At 41.2% G+C, this 22,859-nt stretch overlaps 1 protein-coding gene across 16 annotated transcripts in view; it reads right to left on the bottom strand.

The window, feature by feature from the left end:
- Positions 1-8,797: 8,797 nt before the first annotated feature.
- The window catches only part of LOC135503416 (syndecan-like), a 66,957-nt gene continuing 52,895 nt past the window's right edge, over positions 8,798-22,859 (bottom strand). For 13 of the 16 annotated variants that reach the window (XM_064796977.1, XM_064796979.1, XM_064796982.1 and 10 more), the window contains 3 exons: positions 16,889-16,958; positions 16,316-16,462; positions 8,798-14,123 (listed from right to left, as the gene is read on the bottom strand). In XM_064796977.1, coding sequence (XP_064653047.1) covers positions 13,954-14,123; positions 16,316-16,462; positions 16,889-16,958 — 387 coding nt within the window. In that variant the 3' untranslated portion in view covers positions 8,798-13,953. The remainder of the gene's footprint in view (positions 14,124-16,315; positions 16,463-16,888; positions 16,959-22,859) is intronic. The other 3 variants (XM_064796987.1, XM_064796990.1, XM_064796993.1) reach the window with 1 other exon arrangement.

Below are 22,859 nucleotides of genomic sequence, written 5' to 3'. Positions count from 1 at the left end.
CTTAAGTTCAGTTACGCGATATTCGTAAATCGGCTCAATCATTGATACCATGAGGACTCTACAGATATAGGAAACCAGACAGAGCTCTTCAGAACTGTCGTCATACATAGACGTTGGTCTCCGCAAGGCTTGGAAAAACTGCTTACATACAAGTTGGCTATCTCATTCGGGGTTGAAACGGTATGCAAATTAAGTTACGGTACAGACTCTGGGCTATTTCGTCCCCGACCGCAGGCGTGAGGTATTTTTGGTGAAGAAGGTGCATTTGGTAAGTGCATAAATCTAACTTTTCGAGAGTGTCCCCCACGCTGAGAGACCGAAGGACAAGAGACAAAGCCTGATGATATGGCAACTTTTATTGGGCAAATATATAATATATACCACAAAACTTAGAATTAGTGGCCGGCATGCGGACTCAGAAAAGGCTGACCGTAAATTGTTGCACGTGAAGATAGTGTAGTGTGTTAATCGAACTTGTTGGGAGTGATCCGCACACTTATTGACCGAAGGACAAGAGACGAAGGTTATGATATGACAACATTTATTAGGCATACATATGAATAATGCAAAACTTGGAATACAATAACACAACGTTGATACTGCTGACGCCGCTTGAGCCGCTTGAGCAAGCGTGTCAAGGGATCAGATGTTGGGTCAGTGAGCATGCGGGGCATGGGATGGAGGGTGGTGCACTGTGAGTGTCGGTAAGGATGGGGGGGGGGGGGGGGGCAAAGGCAAATGATAATGACAATAGCATAATAACAATTGAACAATGTACAAGTCGTAAGTAACCGTGACCGCTTTCAAGGTGGCAAGAACTGATTGCTGACCAAAACAATGACATAATTCTGTTAACACCAATGGAGCATTCTCTTGTAATGTATTTTAGCCCAAAACCGCCCAATCAAAATGGTGCAGAGACTCGATTGACGTTTATTGTCTTCAAGAGGAAATTGATCTCAAAACTGATATGGGCCTATAGTATAAATAATATCCTACCTAAAATATAGGCCTTCTGTTAAATAAGGCCTGCCTTAAGAAAAAAGAAAGAAAACCTACAACCAATTCCTCTTGAAAACAAATATGTCAATAAGGCTCATCCATGCATCATTTGAGTAAAACAATGTAGAATAAATTTTTGCTGTGATCAAGAAATAGCTCCATTGTTGTAATGTTGCACTTCTTGTGCTGTGAAATAGCTCAGATGCGGTAAATGGTTTGCCACATTGAAAACGGAACAAGAAATAGCAATATTCTGGATCAGCGAGTACATACATGAAGTGCTATTGATTTCAGGAATAAGCACATATTTTGCATGGTTCACTTTTAACAAAGAGTAACAATGTTCGATGTTTAATTTTCAGGGTCGAAAACAGGTGAGTGTCAACCCATTCTGAGCTAACAGCATGAATTACAACAAGAAAAGGGTCAATTCCGTTGGGAACTGCTATTCCCTGATTATGGCTCTTGGCTACTGGCCTGGAATAGAAAGGGAAGATTTAAGAAATTGAAGTATTTGATCATTTTTCACGACGTTTTTTAAAAAAATCTTCTATTATAGCATATCAGTAATATGTCTATACACGTTTATGTCTGTGACAGCATCATTGGCACTAATAAGATGAATCAATTAAATTGAATTGTCAGGCAATGGTGGTCAGGCAATGGTGGTCAACCTGCCTCGGGTTTGTCCCAATGTCAGTCACATGATGACGGACCTAAAGCCTCATTTCATCAACTGTAGCCAGCTTATCGAATTTTATCTCATTTACCTCAATTGTGTTCCACAAATCTGGCATCCTGAATATTTATCTCTCAGAAGTGGCCTCGTTCGCGTTGGCTCGATTCTAGAGACGGGACAGCGAAGCCACACGAGATGTAGCAATCCACCTGAAAAAATTGGAGACAATTCGAATGCTGCTTCAGTGAACAATGGGCGATCTTTTCAGGAGACGTCTTTCAAATCGCCCATTGTTTCATAAACGAGAGCTGGACAGACAGTTCCAGCTACTCTTCGCAGATTTCCTTCTTCCAATGCATACATCGCGTTTTGTCTCGACCACACTTGCATAGCTTACTTTAAGGTCACGTGCAGGTCTTATTGGTAATTGCTGGGGTGGAACTTGGTACTGCGGGACAGACTTACATGTCCACAAAACGCAATGTCACTGCTGGACTGATTTACAAGTCCACAAAACGCAGAATCGGACATGGACATCATTACCCCAGCAAGAACCCAATGTAACCCCACAAATAGGGCCGTTTATAATGTTTAAGACATGTTTATACAATAACAATGCTGAAGCTATTGCCTGCAGTGACCTTGCTAATGATTTTTATGTGGGAGGGGCCAGGGACCGTGACTATTGATAAAGTCCTCACGATATTATATTCGTCAACAATGGGGCACAGACTTTCAGATATTTTCGTGACTGACCTATATTACCAGTACAGTCCAATATATATATTTTTTTTGACTGACCTCTATTACCAGTACAGTCCAATATCATTATATTCTTCGTGACCGACCTATATTACCAGTACAGTCCAATATATATTTCATTTTTCGTGACTGACCTATATTACCAGTACAGTCCAATACATATTCTATTCTTCGTGACTGACCTATATTACCAGTACAGTCCAATATATATATATGTTATTTTTCGTGACTGACCTATATTACCAGTACAGTCCAAAGATACTATTTAGTCTGTATATTATTCTAGGGCTGGGGTGGGGGATGGGGAAAGTGACAAATTTTTTGATTGTCATTCTGGTAAAAAAAACACGTCCAAAGAAGAAATTTATTCTCATAACTTTTAACAATGCTCGAAAAAAACTTTTAAAATGTTCATGTGGCGAGTTGCCACACGTACCGACTATACCTGTGGATCTAAATATATATATCATCATTGAAATCCTCAGAGATATTAAACCAAGACAAAAAAGGGTTCCATGCCCTTGGTTTCCATGTACCGCGAACGATGCTAACGATAGGATTTAGCTGACAGGATTTGGCCACATGAACCCCTCCCTGTCCAGAAGACGCGGGGGTCGTCAGATCAATTTGAAACCGCCATGGACATCACTTCTTCCCCCTCACAAGTCGGTCGCGATGACCTCCATGTGCAAACCATTTTGGCTGTGGATGCCCTGGTAACCCATGTCGCCTAACCAGACATAGCGCGCTGCCTGACTAGAAGTTACCGCCTCTGAGACCCAGGGTTGAGACACTGGGGTCTGCCCCTAGCTGACAGGTGGCTGGAGATCCATATCATAGAGCATACCAACCGTACATAACCGGCTGGACTGGTACACCCTATCAGGCTCAGACTCCCCAACGGAGTCTATTGAGCGCAGCCGCAGCGCCAGTTAATATGGATGGATTTACGTCGTCAAATAACTGTCGACCTGATGAGCATTCGTTCACGGTACATAGAGTTTATCGGGGTTGGGGGCGAAGAGACAAGACCAGGAACTCCTATGGGGTCGCGGGCGCAATGCAACCCGAGGAACGAGATGCACCCAAAGTACAAACTCGAAAATAACTGGCTCATCCTTCGCCATAGGTGTCAAGTATGTACCACTTATACAGACAGGCGTCATTAACGTTGGGTAACACCTCACAAGGAGCAATACCAAGCATTTTCAAGACCACATATTTAGCGAAAAGGTGTGACAACAATGATAATATATCAGATCCAATACCAGTCCCTTGACCAAACCCAACCATTTCTTGAAAGTTCAAAGGACGTCGGGGCTTCTGAAAGAAAAAAGAATTGGCCATGACCGCTACGGTAGATAGATCGAAGTGATAGATGGGCTAACTGTCCATCTGAAAAGGGCGGGTAGCGAAATTTTTTTCCCTGAACCTTTAGGGCACTATAGTTTACATTTGTACAGGGACTTTCAGCCAATCAGATTTCGACAAATACATGACGTCAGAAGTCTTAGAAACTTTAGAGCAGTTGGTAGAGCGCTCGTCAGAAATGGGAGAATACGATGTTCGATCCAAAGGTCGTGAGTTCGAATCCGGTTGTGGACAACATTTTTCTTTTTCTTTTTTACTCTTTATATTTTATTTTTATAACGCATTTCTTTTCCCTTGTTATTTAGATTTTAGATATTTTAGTTGTTTCTGCTGCCTGCAACATACCTTCAGAAGGACAATAACAATAGGCGATTAAGCAGGCGCATACAGTTAGATATTAAAATGGTAACAAAATAGCCGAAAATTATCTTCGCACACCATCTTTATACTTGTATAGGAGCTATAGGTAAAACTCAATGGTGACGATATTCTTACTGCTCCCGAAAGAGATTTTAAGTAGCATAAGTCTTTTGTTTGCTGCTGGTTTGGTGCGGCTTTCAGCAGCTTCCTACCGACAACACAAGGATATCTTTGAAAGCCACCACGTGACCGCAGGGCCAATGCATTGGTGTCATTATTCACATTTATCATCTTCGTGACCACGCGAAAACATACTTAAAGCTGACATGCATGCATTAAAACCCAAACGACAAAGACAGAAAACATAAACGCCCGACCACCAAAAGACAAACTGCACTTGAAACATGATAGACACCCAGCTACAGGTCTCACTTGACTGCACAAACACATGTTCATTGACGAGACAGGTCACAGAGAAAGAAAAAAATATTCCTCGAGCGGGTTCGAACTCGGAACCCTCGCCACTTCATCCTTTTCGTCTTTTCTAATTTGGCCGTTAGGGTTTTTATGGGTCAAGGTCCTCATCATTCATATCACATGTCACAGTATCAAGGGCTGATTGGTTCAGAGATAGAATTTGTTATGAGCACGTGACACATTGCGCCAAGCACGTGGCGTGTGACGTCATAAAACATGGCAGACATGACCGATCGTCTCATTTTCTTGCTGCCAGAACGATATACATGTACATGTACATGTAGTACCATAGATAGGGTATGGGCTAACAGTGTCCTCCTTTCAAAGGTCAGCTGAGCCGAGTGTGGAAATATTCAGAACAGCAGTGGCGGATTTAGGGGTCCCGCATGAGTCATCCCGAGAACCCTCCCCCTCATTTTCAGGATTGCACCTTCGGCTCTATCATGAGTTCTGATTGGTGGGGCAGCGCCCCCCACCCCCGCTTCTTTCCCAAAGTTCTGGATCCGCCACTGCTGCAGAGATGAGAAGTTTCAAAAGAATACATGTATGTGCGATCAAGGAAGTTTCGATAGAGAAAAATAACTCACCATGGTGGTGTTCACGTCGTATCTTGTGATAAACCAGTTGGGCAGCATTGGGTGTACTAGACAGGAAACGTGTCTGGCGTCTGCAAGAAATGAAAATGAAAAGATAAGATAGGATTGTACATTGTATCAGACAATAGTCGCAAAATTTGGGGAGAAATAGTTGTGGAGAAATCAGGCTGAACTCACCAATGTTGAACCAGTGCTTCGACTTGGCGTCGACACAACTGAACGCTTGTGTTCCCAAAACCGGTCTGTCATACCAGGAGCACAGCCAAATTCAACGCCCGTATTGAGTACGTTACGTCAGAGAGGTAACCAAACCAATCATCTGTTCAAATTGTGATTTTCAATCAAATTCATTGACCCATACAAGAAAATGCTCACAATATAAAGCTGATTGATCAAATACTGAGGTCACGGTCGGATGAACAGGAGTCGGACAACAAGTGACATAACTTCGCGGAAACTTGGCTTTTGTGGTATTTTTAAACAAGTCTACGTGACGTAACATGATTGTTGAAATTTATAGCCAGTAGTATTCACACATGGCAAATTTTTTTAAATTCAAGTGGTCCGTTTTCGCGTACGTTGGGTGCGCTCAGATGAATTGATAGCTTATGCTGCTCCGCCTGTCTAGCTGAGAGTTATGGCTGGTCAAATCTCTATGCTGTGGCCACACCCAAAACTTTGGGGGGAAAAATTCACAAAAATACCAAACTTCATAATTTTCTCCTATTCTATTCCTCTTATTTCAGCTCACGACCGCGAAGCATAAAAAAACGTCTTCCTGCTCGTGAGTCGTCTGTATTAGCACAGATAGCAAACGACGACCACACCAATCGTGTGCTCACAGTGAGTGACTAACGGATTCCCGGGCTCACTGTCTGAGGGGAAACCCTGGATCCCTGCCCTGGAGAAGGGCTCCCCATGTCAAACAGTAGTGTGAGTTCACTAGAGCTCGCTCTTTACATATTAAAAGATTAAGTTTGTTATGTGAAGGGTAATACAAAGATTATGAATATGTCAACAAACAATCGATAATTTTAATAGTTAAAAAAATATCACGAATTTTCTGAACACCTCTCAAAACGTCAACAACAAAAAACATGGTCGCTGGAAGGGAATTTTTGTGAAGTTTATTATTTACGCTTTCGATATTCATCAAAATTACAAGTTGTCATTCGGTAAAGTAGCCCAAAAATGGACTTTGAAAGCAAGCAAAATTTCGCAAAAATTTCAGACAGAGTACGCCTAGTAAAGGGTTATGGACTTGGTACACTATGTAGCAACACTGCCATGGTGCACTTTGAAGGGGGAGGGCACACACGTCCAGAAGACATGGGGCACCACGTAGAACCTGATAAAATTGGGGACAAGGCGCACCAAGTAGCGAAAAGGAACATCCATTAGAGGAAAGGGCCAGGCCGGTCTACTGTCTCATTGGCAAAAGACATTTCTGAAGAACATGGTTCTCCCCAGCAGATAAACAACATAGAGCCACGGTAAATCCATATGTGTCATATCTTTACAAGTCTTCGTAACTGATTTAGTCTGGTTGTGACTATCTCAATACGCTCACTGTGCCGGCAAGACGGCGAAGCTGCCACGGCCGACTCAGTCTTGTTATGACTTTCTCATTTCTCTTCCCTTCTTTGAATGAAAGACGGAGAAGCTATTCCTCCCTCGCTCCCCTTCCGTGGACCAGCAGTACTACATGAAACGTATACAAGACGTACCCATGGGAGCAATGCCGCAAGAAACTGACGGGTATATATAAAACAACTTGATAGGTATAGTATTGAGATAGTCACAACCAGACCAAATCGATCGGTCATTGCAGCTCCACCGTCTTGCCGACACGGTAAGAGATGATGCGAGACAGTCAGAACCACAAGCCGAATGGGACCAGGCTGCACTGCCGTCTTGCCCACACGATGTGAGAGCCGATGTGACTGCATCACCAACATCACCGTATCGCGACAAAACTCATAGGGAGAGAGAGAGGTCACATCCAAATCAGGCCGAACACGCCGAGAAGAGGCATGACACCATGTAGAGACTTGGCGTATCTAGCAGAGATATGGAACAACCTGCGTGGAGAGAAGGCACATCATGAGGAGACATGTTACACCCTGTAGATGCACACCTTGTACAGAAACATGGTGCAATGTGTCTGGGATGGCTCATCGAGAAGAGAAAGAGCACATCCGGTAGAGACATGGCACATCCAGCAGAGAGGATACACCATGTCGAGAGGAAGTATATATCCGAACGAGACATAGTGCAACCCTGCAGCGCCATATCACACCCTGGATAGACATGACACATCCAGTAGAGACATATCACGCCCAGCAGAGATGGCACATCGAACAGAGACATAGTACACTCTGTAGCTACATATCAACACTCTGCATTGACAAGGCACATCGAATAGAAACATGGCACACCCTGCAGCATATGGCACACCCAGCAATAGTATATCATTAGAAACACGGCACACCCTGGAGTGAAAATGATACATTCAGTAGAGACATGGTCCACCCTGTAGAAACATGGTCACTTTGTTGGGAGAGCGACATCCACATCAGACAGAGTACGTCTAGTAAAGGAGCATGGACTTGGTACACTAAGTAGCAACACTGCCATGGTGCGCTATGAAGGGGGAGGGCACATCCAGAAGAGACATGGGGCACCATGCACAACCTGACACACCCTGCAGATCAGAGCAATGGCACACAGTTGGGGACAAGGCGCACCAAGAAGCGAAAAGGAACATTCATTAGAGGGAAGGGCCAGGCCGGTCTACTGTCTCATTGGCAAAAGTCATTTCTGAAGAACGTGGTCCTCCCCAGCATATAGATTACATGGAGCCACGGTAAATCCTTATGCATTTAGTGTCACATCTTCACAAGTCTTCGTCACAGTCAGGTACCGCCATTCTAAACTTCACACAATTCCCTTCCAGCGGCCATGTTTTTTGTTGTTGACGTTTTGAGAGGAGTTCAGAAAATTCGTGATATTTCTTTAACTATTAAAATTATCGATTGTTTGTTGACATATTCATAATCGTTGTATCACCCTTCACATAACAAACTTAATCTTTTATTAAAAAAATGTGTTTCAAATATCTTAATTTGCCTTTGGAGTTGGTCTGTTTTTTCTTATTTAGAATTCTGAGAATTACAGACTTCTATTTCTTCAAAATCACGGTACTAAAATTTAATTTTTTTCAAAAATTTCTTTCTGGGCATATGCAAAAACCGTTTCTGGTCTAATATCACTTTACATTTCATGGAAATCTCCATTAATACAAAAGTGAAAGCCAAAAAACGAGGTCTGTAAAGTCTTTGGTCTGTAGAATAGACCCTGCCGGTCGGTTGTTCCATGGTCCAAAGATGTTTCCCAATGCGAACAATAGGGGGCAGTGCAATCTACTCCCGAACAGACACAGAGTTCCCCTAATGGAATGTTTATGCACCCTAAAACCACCGTCTCAATGTCCTCAAAAACTTCAGAGTTATGGGATGGACAGGTGTAAATAATAACAACAACAACCAAATTTGTATAAATTGTGTTTAATAAGATCATTCAATACATAAACAGGATTCGGACATGATACAAAAGGTCCGAAAGGCGGCATGATAAAGTCATGCCACCTTTTGGTGGGTGACCTAACTACAGACGACAGGTGATTGAAATAACATGTCCCAATTTGCAGACATCTAAAATTGAGTGAGCATTTACTATAAAGTCGGTCAGGAGCCCTACAGCTAGAACTGAGCTGGGACAGCTCCTGACTGAGCTTGCAGTTAGCACAAGTCACAAATTTGGATGAATTAGACTTTTCAATAAAATTTCCTCTCACGATAACTATGATTTAGTGTCTTAATTTTACAATTATTCATAACTTCTTGATAGCAAAAATTCGCAATCAACTTTTGTAATCATGTTTTTCAATATGCACGGATTTGTCTTAGTCTGACCTGTCATCAACAGCAGGTCGTCATGTGAAAGGAAAAGCACTATCTACAGCGAATGTCGAGGGCTGGCTCAAATGTGATCCTAATTTTACAGTGGGTTTTGTTAGACAAGTGGCCTAGCAGCTTAAAGTCTTCAGTTACTGCAAACACCCATATTTCCACGAACCTAATATTTTTGGGGGCAAAATTTAGGAGCCTGAAAATTTTTCACCAAACCTATTTCAATTTGGTACCATTTGATCGATAGTTTATATTTCATGTTATCATTTTACCATAATTCTGAAAAGTCCTAAATTCTTTGAGCTGTTACACCACATTTCTTTCGTAAGCCGCGACCGACATCGTTTCTATGTTATTTACAAAATAATACAGTTTTCCAAACAATCGACTCAAAAACAGACATATTTAACAGAACTTCTCAAACACGACCACTGCATAGGGAGAGATAACAAAGCTGGCAACCTCGGCCCCAACAGAAAAACGTTCCAGGGAAGAGGTTATTGAATACCGTATCATATAACATCAATCATCCGCGTCCACATGAAACATTTTTCTATAGGTACCAGGTTGCAAATCACGGCCATTGAAACTTGCGTAGAAAAAGATCACGTGACAAAGTTTAACAAATTCCATCAAACAATTTGTGACTCATTTATGTTACATGGCTAACAGTGTTACAATATCAACGCTTTGAGGCTGTTACTGATTACAGTAATAATCAGTGATTGTTCTCGGACAAATTCCACAGAAAAAACGCCGAGCGATGCACTTTGATTCCCACAGACACCATGGAGACTGTGCTGACCAATTTTTGTGGTTGTTGAAGAAACTATCTCTCTCATAGGTCCAAAAGAAACACTCCTGCCGCCCGAACCAACTCCAAACGTTGCAAATATCGAATTGGACTAATTTTCTAATGAGCCGGTATAAACTACAACTCACGCTAACATCAGAATAGGTCACAGTACAGGGTGGTACCAAAAAATTGAAAAGTACTGCAAGGATTAAATTTTTGTATTCTTTTTCAAAACTATTTTTTTGGGCAGTTTTTATTGGACCACCTTTAGAACAGCTGAACTGAGACATATAGTGCAGTAACCGCCTCTGACGTTGGCGAGAGATGGTATATATAGGATATTACAATGTATATATATAGTAACATACGCACATATGCAAAACTCTGTAAAAATAGACTTGTGCATGCTATCTTAAGAGCACACTATAGGCCTATAGGTGGATATATTGTTGGTGATCTTTGAAATGACGTCGGTGCTATCCGGTTTTTGCGTGGATAGTCCTACCAGTATGATAATATCTATCTACGTGTAGTCTATAGTACGTGTATATGTAATGGCCGTTCTGCCACATGCACAGCCCCCCTCTTCATACAACAAGATTTGTTCTGCCTAAAGATAGCTAAATGTTTTCAAGGCAATGTTGACCCTTTCATTTTACCCACCACATTATCTAATACTAGCATACAATTTCATATCAACATTGCTTTTTCAACAAGTTTTCTCAAAACGAGGTTGACAAAAGTTAATAGGTTAACAGTATCAACCTCATTCCCAGGTTCTCCACAATATACATGAAACAAACTCCTAGTATCTAAATGAGAACCCAGGGGTGAGGTCATTAGTTATGATGATTTCATGCATTATTTCAACATAATTATATGAACTCTATAAATCATTATCCCCTATTTGCTGGAAAATCTCCATAATGACAAGATCAGTCTGAAGCAACTCTGAAAACACTACAACAGTCTCAAGCAAGGGAAAGAGACTGAAACGACAGATCCTCCAAATGAAGACGGGGTTGCATAGAGAAGAGAATGTGTTACGTCTCGGAGACTGGAGTGTCTGGTTGCTTTTCCCACATTTTGAACCAAACTCGAGCAGGCCAATAATCTCACAAGCCGTTAGGATAAGATTTCAAGAGGACATTACAATCTTGTAACTGGGAAAGTCCATTGCAGACAGAGGTGTAACTGGTAATGATTACTTTGGAAGAAGAAAAGATGACCATCAAGGTTCAAACAACAGGTGAATGGACTCTCCCTGACCAGTCCATTTTATCAGAGGTGTGCATTTCGAAAAATTTACTCAACAAGAAGATTCCATTTCATCAGAAGGGGTGCATCTCAAAAATGTGTCTATTTACAGTTGATAATTACATTTTGACCTTGACCTGCACATCAACATTGACCTGCATCAACAATGCAAACATATATTTTTCTCCAACAAAGATTTTTGGCGAAAATGTCTTGTTTTGAAGAAAACAATCATTTTGACATCAGCCAATCGTGACATGGCTGTACTTTTGTTAATTTGTTGTCATAACAATGTTAGACACAACTCAAGAAATTTCTAAAACATTTTTAAATTTAAACTAAAACATTATCTTCAGTGGCGGACCATATTTCATGATTCATTTAACCATTCTGACATGATATAAAATTTGCAATTAAAATTATTCCCATTTTCTAAATTTTGATTATGAACACATAAAACGACCGATAGGTCAACAGGCACTACTGTGCCTCAAACAGGAGTGTAGCAGAAAATTAGGTCAGTCACAAATCCTCTGAATGTAACCCAATTCTCTGCAACACTTAGCACACAATTCAAAAACAACCAATCGAAATAAAAAAATTGAAAAAAATGCTACTCTAGTTCTCCTTGGAATTAGAAAATGGCTGTTCTCATAATTTTGCTAACTCCTCAACAAGCCTCAGAAGAAGACCACTCCAATAATGAGCAAAAGAGCCTCTCAAAAACGAATTCCACCTCTACGTGGAACAAATCACTAATAGAAACCTCACTAATGCATCGACAAATACAGAAACAAGACAAAATAGAAACCCAGGGGAAATTACAAAGTTTTGAAAAGTTCATCAATAGCTTTTACAAAATTGTGACAGTCGTTATACATGTATGACGCTATTTATAGAGTCTCTTATCATATTGGAAGACCTGACCACAGTACAAAAACACACAGGGGCAGAACATCAAAGCGACATGATAATATTACTTAACTGTTTTAGCTCATTCAACCCTGGTGTCGTTTACAACAAGCGAAATAGCTGTATTTTTATGATGACAAGAAGCCAATGGTTAGACAGCTATGAATGTTAGTCAAAACTAGTCAGCAGAAGTTTGAAATATCGAGCAGACGTACTTTGTGTACATTACAATCGGGTGGAAATGGATCTCAAGGTCGTTTCTAAGAAATAGATACATAATGTACATAAAGAAACAATGATATACAATTGCAACATTTCTTATGAACAATGATGTTTATGCTGCTATGGCAACGATGCGAGACATTTTTCAAAATGGCCGACAGTCAGCCATGTTAAACAGCAACTGTCCAAGGTTTGGGTTGAGAAACTATCATATTATGCTAGTCGCAAGATGTCTAAAAGTTTGTTCAAATCATCTCTTATTCTTCTTAAAATTCGTTGTTTAGAAACACAGTGTCATTTAAGCTGTCGCGATAAAGAAAATGCAGTTTTTCTCCTGTCTTTTAGACGTCTGAAGAAACTTGAGACAGAAATATTGAACGGAATGAATAACACGACGTTCCTCAGAGGCAGAAACATCAAAACGAAAACAGAGTCTTTACGAGTAGGAAACTTAGAAACATTTTTTTTCTTTTTTTTCACATTTCTACAAAAGACTTCACTCTCAAAAACACCAGAATACAGAGCGTCTCGCAAAAATCCAGCTGCATAAGAATCATATGAACAGAAAGAGATGAATTTTTCGAGACGACCTGTATAACAGAACATCTCTGCGACCAAATTCCCCGGTTTATGATGACATGATGAAATGCATTCTTTTCCCCATGACATATGAATCGTGAGCAATGCTCCAGGAGCGTATTATGAGGCATCTCATAACTGGGGACACGGGCCTCAGGAGTTCAAACACAAATATCCAATTTTTGCCAGTACATTTTGGTAGAAAAATAATAGGTTTTCAACCAAAATGGACACAAGCAACTTGCTTGCCCTACAGATACTGAATTCATTGAATTTGACATGTCGCAGCGATACTACACATCAGCAGCAATTATTGCATGATGGGTATTTAAAGGATCGCTAAACAAGAATACGAGTCAAAAATGCTATATACAAAGCGTGGGGTCTCCATAGATAACTGTAGCTAGTTGGAATCACTTCAATTGAAATGAAAAATTGAAGACTATTATGAACAGCGGCGGTTGTACGAAAGCAAGATGGAGTTAAAAATGTCAAATCTTGTTTTAGTCCCTTAGTTTCTGTTTGAGCTCCGTGCCCGTGTCCCCCAAAGGTGGCATTTTGTACAAAATACTTTGCCTGAGTATTGTAGCGCCACCTTAAAGTGAGTCGTTAACTCAACCAAAGTTTAATTCCATCCTCCAGTGGTCTTCGGTGTCCTGTATCCATGGCAACATGTCATCTGCTGCTATCCCATGATGCAAATGTCTGAATGTAGCTTACCAGTACTGCTCTGGTCCAGCTGTCCTGACTGAATTGGGTAACATATTTTCTACCCACAATGCTTCGGAACATGTCCCACAATGCATCAGGATATCTATCCCACAATACCTGAGGAAATCTATCTCATAATGCATCAGAATACCAACTCAATAGCGTCCCACACTTTCCCTGCATGCAATAAGTAAATATTTTACAGTCTGCCTATCCCAGAATACCCCTGGAGCATGACATCAATCTCTGGCGTACCGCTCATGCATAGAATTCCCGCGCTGGCGCCCGCTGATACGAATGCATGGAAGGCGAGTGTTTGGGTTCGTCCAGGGCGTAACTTCCTTCGTCCTTTTTCCGCATCCGGTAAACAATGAAGAGGACGAGCAAAATGGCGCACAGCAACCCGACAATAGTACCACCGATGATACCTGCAAGGGAGGAGAGATAAGAACGTTAAAGAAAACTGCCACAATCGATTTTTCGCCACTCTACTTCCTTGATTTCCAGCTTAGATATTATTTCATAGTTCAAGTATTACCAACACTTTCTTAAAACAGCCGTATGAGGTTGAACTACTTCATCAAATTCATTGGTAAGAGGTAAAAATCCAAACTAGCTAACACAAGTCCAGCTGTTGCAGACACACCAATTGACGTCTTGTAGAGAAAATGCATTTGAGCGATTTTCCAAGTGAGCAAAATCCATTCTTGTCCCAAGGGGGCAATAGTTTTCACTACTCAGGGGTAAAGTTAAGTAACACAACTCTTTGGCAGGGGGCATTAGATGGGAACGACACTTGGAGACAGTCTTAAAACTTGAACTCAGTACGAGCGAGTCCTGAGTTCAAAGAGTGAACGAGGGGCATTCAACACACATATCCAAACCATTTTGGGTAACACACAAATATGGGCCGTTTTAAGTTTCAATGGGTCAGTCATAGCACACATACTCTTGGCAAGGGCTGAAATCTTACTTCAATGACCCAGCGCTAATATCAGGACGTACTGTCAAAAAGACGAACAACTTTCAAGGCTCACAACGAAACTATTCACAAGAAATTAGTCAGTTGGCAATTGCAGGGCAAAGCTGAATGACTTTAGTTAGTAAATAAAGTTAAAGAGGTTTAAAAAATTTGGTCTGAATAAAATCTTGAAACTTATCTGAAAACAGACACACTGTCAAAGTACTTTATCATAAGCCATCACCGTAGACTAGTAACATTTTTCAGGAAATGTTGCATCCATGACCTAGCCTACACCTACTTTGGGGATCCGGAAACGAATGACCATGTCGGAAAGTCATGCAAAAATTGCAGTGCACCCCGCCCGCGCCACATCTCTAATCAAGGTGCACCGTGCCCACCTCGGGCCTGAACGACAAACCCAAAACCACAGAACATAGAGCTATTTCATTCTAAGATCCGCAATCTATTAATGGGATTATTAAATGCAGCAACAAATATTTGAAACAAATAACGATGCCTTCACCAAGAGAGCACTTTGCCTCTTTTTTGATCAGCACAAGTAGCTTTGCCAAGTTTTTGGGCCAGCCTTAGTTAAAAACAATGTCAATTTTTTCGATATTTGTACTACGACGTAATCAAAAATTCAAGTCCAAAACTTGTTATGTTTAGAATGTTTATGAACCGACATGACAGACATCACATACTCGAAACTCGGACAAACGACTCAAACTTTCACAGGGACACAGACGTCTGGCGTAACAGAAAACGGGACAGGTCATCAAGTTAGAAACGACTATGAAGAAAGTGGGCTGAGGCGACAATCAAAGTTTGGAAACTGAGTTTAAAATCACTTTAGAAGCTGAACGGCAGAGAGAACTAAGTGGCAGTATCAACCCTCTCCAGACTGAAATTTTTTAGGTTGTGCTGGTAATCAAAATTAACCAGAAACTGGAACTGAATCAGTTTTTGTGCTGCACTGTGCATTGAAACAAGGCTGCGTGAAATTGAAAAGGGCATCCGATTTCTCTGTCAGAAGACCGCTCCATTCCTTGCAAAAATCTAACCATGAAAATTTCAGTCTTTGAGGGTTAAATTAAAGGGGTTTGAGTCAAAATATGAAGCAGCTGGCAGGGGGGAGTAGGGGCCACAGTGCTTTTCAAACTCTATATTCTCCCACAGTCTTACATTCTATCCTCAAGACACGAGCTGCGAGATTTTCTTCTGAAATACTATTTTGATTTCTTAGTATCATAAGAGTGGGATGGCGTATTTTGTTATCAGAAGTCCTAGCATAACACTACAAGTCCAACTTAATGTGATTCAACCTGTCCAGCAAATCACACAACCTCTTATCAGGGTCAAAGGCATTTGGTTTTTGGTCAGAGGTCAGTTAGTTTCTGGAACTTCATCTTTTGTTAAATGTTTAAGCAACTTGGACAATCTTCTGGTGAACCCAACGCAAATGAATCTAATATGTGCAGTCGATGAGAAAAACCTATGCACAAGATCCATCTCAGAACATCACAACAGAGCCTTCTATTGACGGAACAAGACAGGAGACTTTGAATCACCGCATTTGATCTCACAACAACTGTGTGCGTATCGTTTTAAATTCATTGTGTGAAAAGCACTCGGGGGGGTGGGGAAAACACGGACCTGCCAAAATGCCGGGGGACGCCATTAACGCGGTGGAAGCCGCTGCCTGACCCTTATTGGATGTCATCAGGTCCGTCCCGTCGTCTTTTCCCGCCTTTTTATCCTTCTCCGCCTCGTAACCTTTTTGTGCATCTTCGGCCTCGGGTTCTGCAAGTCGAAGGTTAGAAACGAAAACATGATTACGGGAAAAACTTCGAGATTTGATTTGATATCGGTACTGTAGACCCCGAAATACTTGCAGCTGTTTTATTTTTGTAATTTTGGGAGGCAAATGAAAATTCACCTCGTAAAACAAAATGAACACCACCAGGCAAAGAGAGTAATTCACATTCTAAGAAATTCATTCCAATGTCACCTTTATCAATGTACAACTTGAACCACCACACTCATGCTCGTGCTATAAATGAAAATACAAATCTCCCACATGTCTTCATATTCAAGTAAACTGGAAACCTCTCTAGCCCATATCCAGACAACCGCATGCAGTTCTGTGTTTGTGTAAACCCCCAATACCACCCCCTCCCAACCATCAGACCCACGATATTTGTCTCCCGAACATTCCCCCCACAATACCTGATTTGGGTGTTCCTGCTCCTTCTGCGGGTTTCTCCGGTTCTGGTGTGGTCTCCGTATCTTTCTTTTTCTAAAAAGACGGAAAATTTCGATGACAAACAAATATTGAAAGCAACATCAGTCAGTATCTTCTGAAAGAGAAGGGCAACGTGGTATTGACATTTGAATCTCATTGAGAGTTCAACAAACAGTCCACAGATGGCAGCACTGTCCTGACAACACTCGAGCAGCCGGGAAATTGAATCTTTACACAAACACGCTCGATTTACGGTTCAATATCATGGCATAAATGTAAATATTGCTCCGTGTTAAATCATACCGACAAATATCGATTTCCGCTGTTGCCCAATAGACAAGTTGAATTGGATATATTTGATGACGGGAACTGTCTGGGTTGGATACTGTCTGGGCCGTTGAATCGGTATTTGATAAAACAAGGTGTGGTGGGGCAACCAGTGGATACCTATGCTGTCAGAGTTGCCCCCGACCTATCTCCCCCAGAAAGACGACATAAACCGAGAGAGACAAAACTCACACTGATCACGGAGATGACTGGTGCCGATGTCTTACTCTGCCACCCTGAAAGCCCATCATGGTCTTTTACCATGACGCCCCCCTATGGTTGAATTTCTCTTTGACATTGCCCTGGGTGATGTCCCACACAAACAAACTATAAACAGGCTTTTGAGCTGCACCACAGAATCTTCCGACAGCAACAAGAGAGCATATTGAAGTGGAATGAGACAGTTAAAGGACCGTTTCACAATTATTGGCGTTATCCCACATTCATGAGGTTCAGTGAGTCTCTTTACATCCTCGGCTCATTCATTCCGTTCGTTAATAATTCAGTGTCGTTAGGTCGGAGGGCTGAAACAAATGGCAAGGCAGCGATGAACGGAAAAAGTGTCGGACTAGCTCGCACGACAACGACACAGCAGCTCCTGGATATAAAATAAACACCGGCATACTAGGTCATCACGAGTTAATTAAAAACTGATATCTCCTAATGTCACTCCTCTACTAATGGGCAGAAAAAATAGCATTCAATTCATTGAAGATGATCCACGTTAATTTGGCCGGGTTTTTCTCGAGTAGTTTTCAATCCGATCTGTCACATTAAATGATGGATTGGACTAATGGGGAAGAAGAAATGACTTCTTTGGATTCGACTCAAGTCGGTGTAATGAAAGGCAAAAAATGAATACTTAGGATAGGAATTAATCAGTAGGAGGAAGGTGTGCTCTCAATCAGGAAATGAGGTGGTATGCTAAACTTGCATGAGACGTCATTCGAAATTTAAGAGCTCCTGAAGAGCACTTTCTGATGGTACCATTTAAAACCTACTGACATGACCTTTCATTTGAAAGCTCCTGGAGAGCACTTTCTGATGGTACCATTTGTAAACCTACTGACACAGCCATTGGTTGGAAAGCTCCTGAAGAGCACTTTCTGATGGTACCATTGTAAACCTACTGACATTACCATTCATTTGAAAGCTCCCGGAGAGCACTTTCTGATGGTACCATTGTAAACCTACTGACATGACCATTCATTTGAAAGCTCCTGGAGAGCAATTTTTAATGTTACCATTTGTAAACCTACTGATATGACCATTCATTTGAAAGCTCCTGAAGAGACCATTGGCTTTATCAAGGAAACGTTCTTAAAAACTTCTTAAACCGTTCCATGCCAAGGGCACCAATCTAGAGGCTAAATATCCATCACCTTGATGGTATTAGTATCAACCTTTTTATCACCAATACACGACTAGGTTATTGACGTCAGCAAAGCATGATGGGTAATCATCTAGCAGGAAAATGATACTTTGCGATCAAAGGAAGTACCGTTTCCTCATTGCTTTCAATGTAACTCTTTTTCTAGGACTGCTTGCACCTGGAGATGAAATGCAAGCCCCAGTTTTTTTCATCGGAGGCGCAGCTTAATCTTCTGCCAGGTTGAGCAGAACTGCTCCCTGATACTTAGTTAAAAGATGTTCCAACACGCTTTCAAAAGGTATGTTTGGTTGGGACACAATGTGGCTTGAAATAGTTGCCCCCACCATCAGCAGGGGAGCCAGAGTCTTCCCCTGTACACATAATACCAAATGTATAATATCATATGATATATTCTTAAGTTCGAGGCTGACAGCAAGCCGCAAGTGTGGTCCTTCATAAGATAACATAGCCCAATTTAATTAGTACTTTTGTGTGTTCATGTCCTTGAGAAGGGCACTTGAAGAATTTGAGGAGCAGTATTGGTATCAGTGGGGAATATCAAATTAAGACAATGGGTAGAAGACTCTTTGTTCAGTTTATTGAAAGTCTTGAGCATGTATTGCCTATTTGATGCTGCAACTCGCTCGAGAATCTGTGTTACGCTGATCAATGTAAACACATCCGTGTGATACACTGGCTGTTACAAGAGTCACACACACCCATAAATGCAGCTTATTAATGCAATGTGCATCATCTTCGATAAAAACTTGCATCAAATCCCGACACTTTTTCACAAAGTTGCATCTGACGAGGGTATTTTCCAACTGGGTTTTAATCACGGGAATTAACTTCGACACAAACGGGGAGTGTGTCCGATTGACATAACAGCCTATCTAAATTAGTGTCGAAACGCTAATTAGCAGTGAATGAAGTGTCAGTTTTATTTCATTTGAATTTGTGAAGATAGCTTCTGATGATGCATCACCAAATACCCCCGGAGAAAACGAAGATTTTAAAGTCTAAAACATCTGATACGCTATCAACTCTTAACCCTTGTTAGCCCCTTAGGACTTCTTGCCCTCATTAGCTGGACGTATATTTCTTCACAATCTTTACTTTGTGAAATATCTGGTGCTCAAGAGTTGACGTTTCAACATTTAATGAGAACATCTACTCAAGAGGGATAGATTTTTTAATGATTTCACAACTTGACTCTTGACCTTTCTTGACACTTAAAGACGCTTATCTGCGGATGTTGAACATCAGTCTTGTAAGTATGATGTGTTTCTAACTTCTGTGGACGATGCAAGATTGACATCACCAGACTTTTCACCCATGTTTCTGCGACGGGACAACCACCTGGCTCCCTGATACTTCAGGAGAGGAGTCTCAGGTGGTTTGGCCATGGTAGGCTGTGGAGCCGACCAGACTTCCCAGGGCAATATTGGAATGGGATCCCAGTGAGATGGGTGTGAAACGAACAAGAGGGTGGACAAAAGTGTCCGAAAGTGATGCAGGGATTATCAATACGGATGGTGACCTGTGAAGACTGGCAACAGACTTAGGATGGCATCAACAGCTCCACTGATGCTCGAGGTTGCAACGTTGTGAAAAGTGTGTATGATCAATATCAGACATTTGTAGCCGATGGATGCCAGATCGACATCAGCAGATTTTCATGCATCCATCAAGTCGTGACATCATCTCTTCTGCATCCTCAAGAGGAACCTAACGAATACACAATACCCGACACCCGAGCCAAGATTGAAACGCGACACGTCTTTTCAAATCATGGAGAATCCTGCTCGCCTTGGTGCCTGGTCTTTCCTCGCAGCAAATCCTGCACTTTTTTTAGAAAATCCGATCTTAATCCAAGCTACAGAATACTTCATGGAGGAAATTTTCCGCTATGTTATAATGTCGAGAAAAATAGCAGGATTATGTTTGCTGTCGTGTGCAAAGGCTACTTTTAGTATTCGTCAACAGATATGAATATGACAACGGCAAACATGTCAAAAGTACCGTCCAAACTGAAGAATGTGGAACGCAGGTCTAAGAGGACCTCCATCACTTAGAGAGCGCCTCCTTCAACTGTGTCAACAGGCAGTACGCAGACTCGAGCCCCCTGTGTCAATAAGTATTTTCTCGTCTGTAAACACTCACGTAAATCAATTATTGAGTTGCCGCTGTTTTTCATGGTGTTTTTTCGGCTGCAAGGAGATTTACTCCCTGAGGAAAGAGGAGCAGACTTTACATTCGAAGTAAAATACACCACAAGGTTACTACCATCATCAACACATATCAAATTTATCCTGATGCAAATTTCACAACAAAACATGATTGGATAGAATACAAAATTTAGGATAGAATACTCTAAAGAGAACAACAATGGTGAAAGAAACGGGAAAACTGATTTCAAAACATTAAACTGATCATATTCCAACCATTTTCCATCAAAACTATGCAAAAATCAAAGATTCTTGAACAAGTATTGTATATCTAACCATCTATTCAAGCAAATGCTCCCCAAGATTTTAAAGGGAAAATGTCTTTGAAAAATGCTAAAATATTATTTGTCATTTGAGATTCCACAACCTATTCAATACTGTTTCATACTCCAAGCAGCCACCATACAGTCATCAAGCACTTGGCATCTCTGTGGAGATCAGACAGTGCTGTTCAGTCAATATGATTTTAGCAATGGTAGCCACCTAGTGTATGAAACAGAACTAAGTACTTGGTATTCAAATGTTACTACAAGGGCACTGGCCCTTTAAATTTCCACATATGGCCAAAAGTTAGTGGTGCAGAGTATCATTCATTGTGCAAGACTGGTGTGTGTTCTAAGCTAATCTTTCGAGGTATTCAAAACCTAGCGCAATCGTGTCGCGAGCACTCATTAGTTTGTGCTAGTTTTAGATCGAGCGCTAGGTGGCGTCAGAGGTTCTACGATCAGTGTGAGGCCATGCAAAGAAGATGCACATCGAGTCGAGATTTGAGACATGGGAAGGAAGGGAAAACGCGAAGGGTCTGTTTTATCCAAAGTTTGCCATTTTTTGGGTGATAAATCTAACTTTTTCTGGTGCAGCTAATTTCTATTCTATTACTAGCACCTACTGCTAAACCAACCCGCAGACAAGCAATCTTTGTTGCAGCAAACTGCATAAAAAGATCAATCGTCTGAGGGTAAGACCGGTAATGGATGCGTTTGACTTTGATTGCAGGTCGTGGAAATCACCGATCCTTATTGCAGGTGACAATAGACATTTTTGTTGCATGCGATCATATACATTACGGTAACTGATAACTTGCACAAACTTTGGAACAAAACAGACTCGGGCATCTTAAAAATATTCCACCATTCAACCTCATTTCGAGAGTTATATGCTGTTTATATTCTGCCATATCAGCGTCAAGGTAAACACCTACTGGAGACGAGGTTGAAGGATAAAATATTTCGGAACTTGGGTGATTTGAAGGATTGTATCACGGCTGTTGTCTGCATTCATTATCAAGGATCTAACATTCGCACCAATTCATTCTATTTAGGAAATCAACCTGGTTACAGCAGTTTGAGACCAAGGGGTAAAATTTATGCAACACATCTGAAAGCCATTTGATACCAAACTTATTTGGCTGTATGGCCACACGACAGGTACATGTACTGGTAATTTACAAGGGCAAAGCTAGTAGCACACATATCTTCACACCTAACAAAAAATCTGAAAATTTTTTTTAAACATTGGTTAAAAAGACATCTTAGTAAACATTTTTGAAACATGCGGAAATTTTGAAGCTGGATGGGCAAAAAGGTTCAAATGCGAAAATTAGGGGAAAAGGGATTTAGATAAGAAAATATCCCCAAAATTCAAAACCTGACCATCAAAATCAAGCTGAGAAAATTGAGATAAAAATTTGCAATAATTGTATTTTTTTCAAAATTGAATGCAGATAATGATACAATACACCAAAACACACCATGAGGGGGAAAAGCAAGGGAGGATTACGAGGCGCGATCTGAATCTGTGTGGTTCATGACAATTATCTTTGAAATTTGAGCTGAATCATATCAACACTCCTGCAAAACAACTGAGTAGAACTCAATGTCTTCAGGATCAAGGACCAATACCACTCCACTCCATCCCCAACCCCCTCCCCATTGTATGAAAGCAAGTGGTCTCTTCAATTCAATGTTTGCCAAGGTGTTAACTTCAACAAGTTTGGACGGTTTTAGCCGATTTGCCAATCTGGCCCCT

This window comes from Lineus longissimus, chromosome 19 (assembly GCF_910592395.1).
Source record: "Lineus longissimus chromosome 19, tnLinLong1.2, whole genome shotgun sequence".
NCBI lineage: Eukaryota > Metazoa > Nemertea > Pilidiophora > Heteronemertea > Lineidae > Lineus > Lineus longissimus.
Note: the sequence above shows the minus strand (reverse complement) of the source record. Positions and strands in the feature narration are given on the sequence as shown.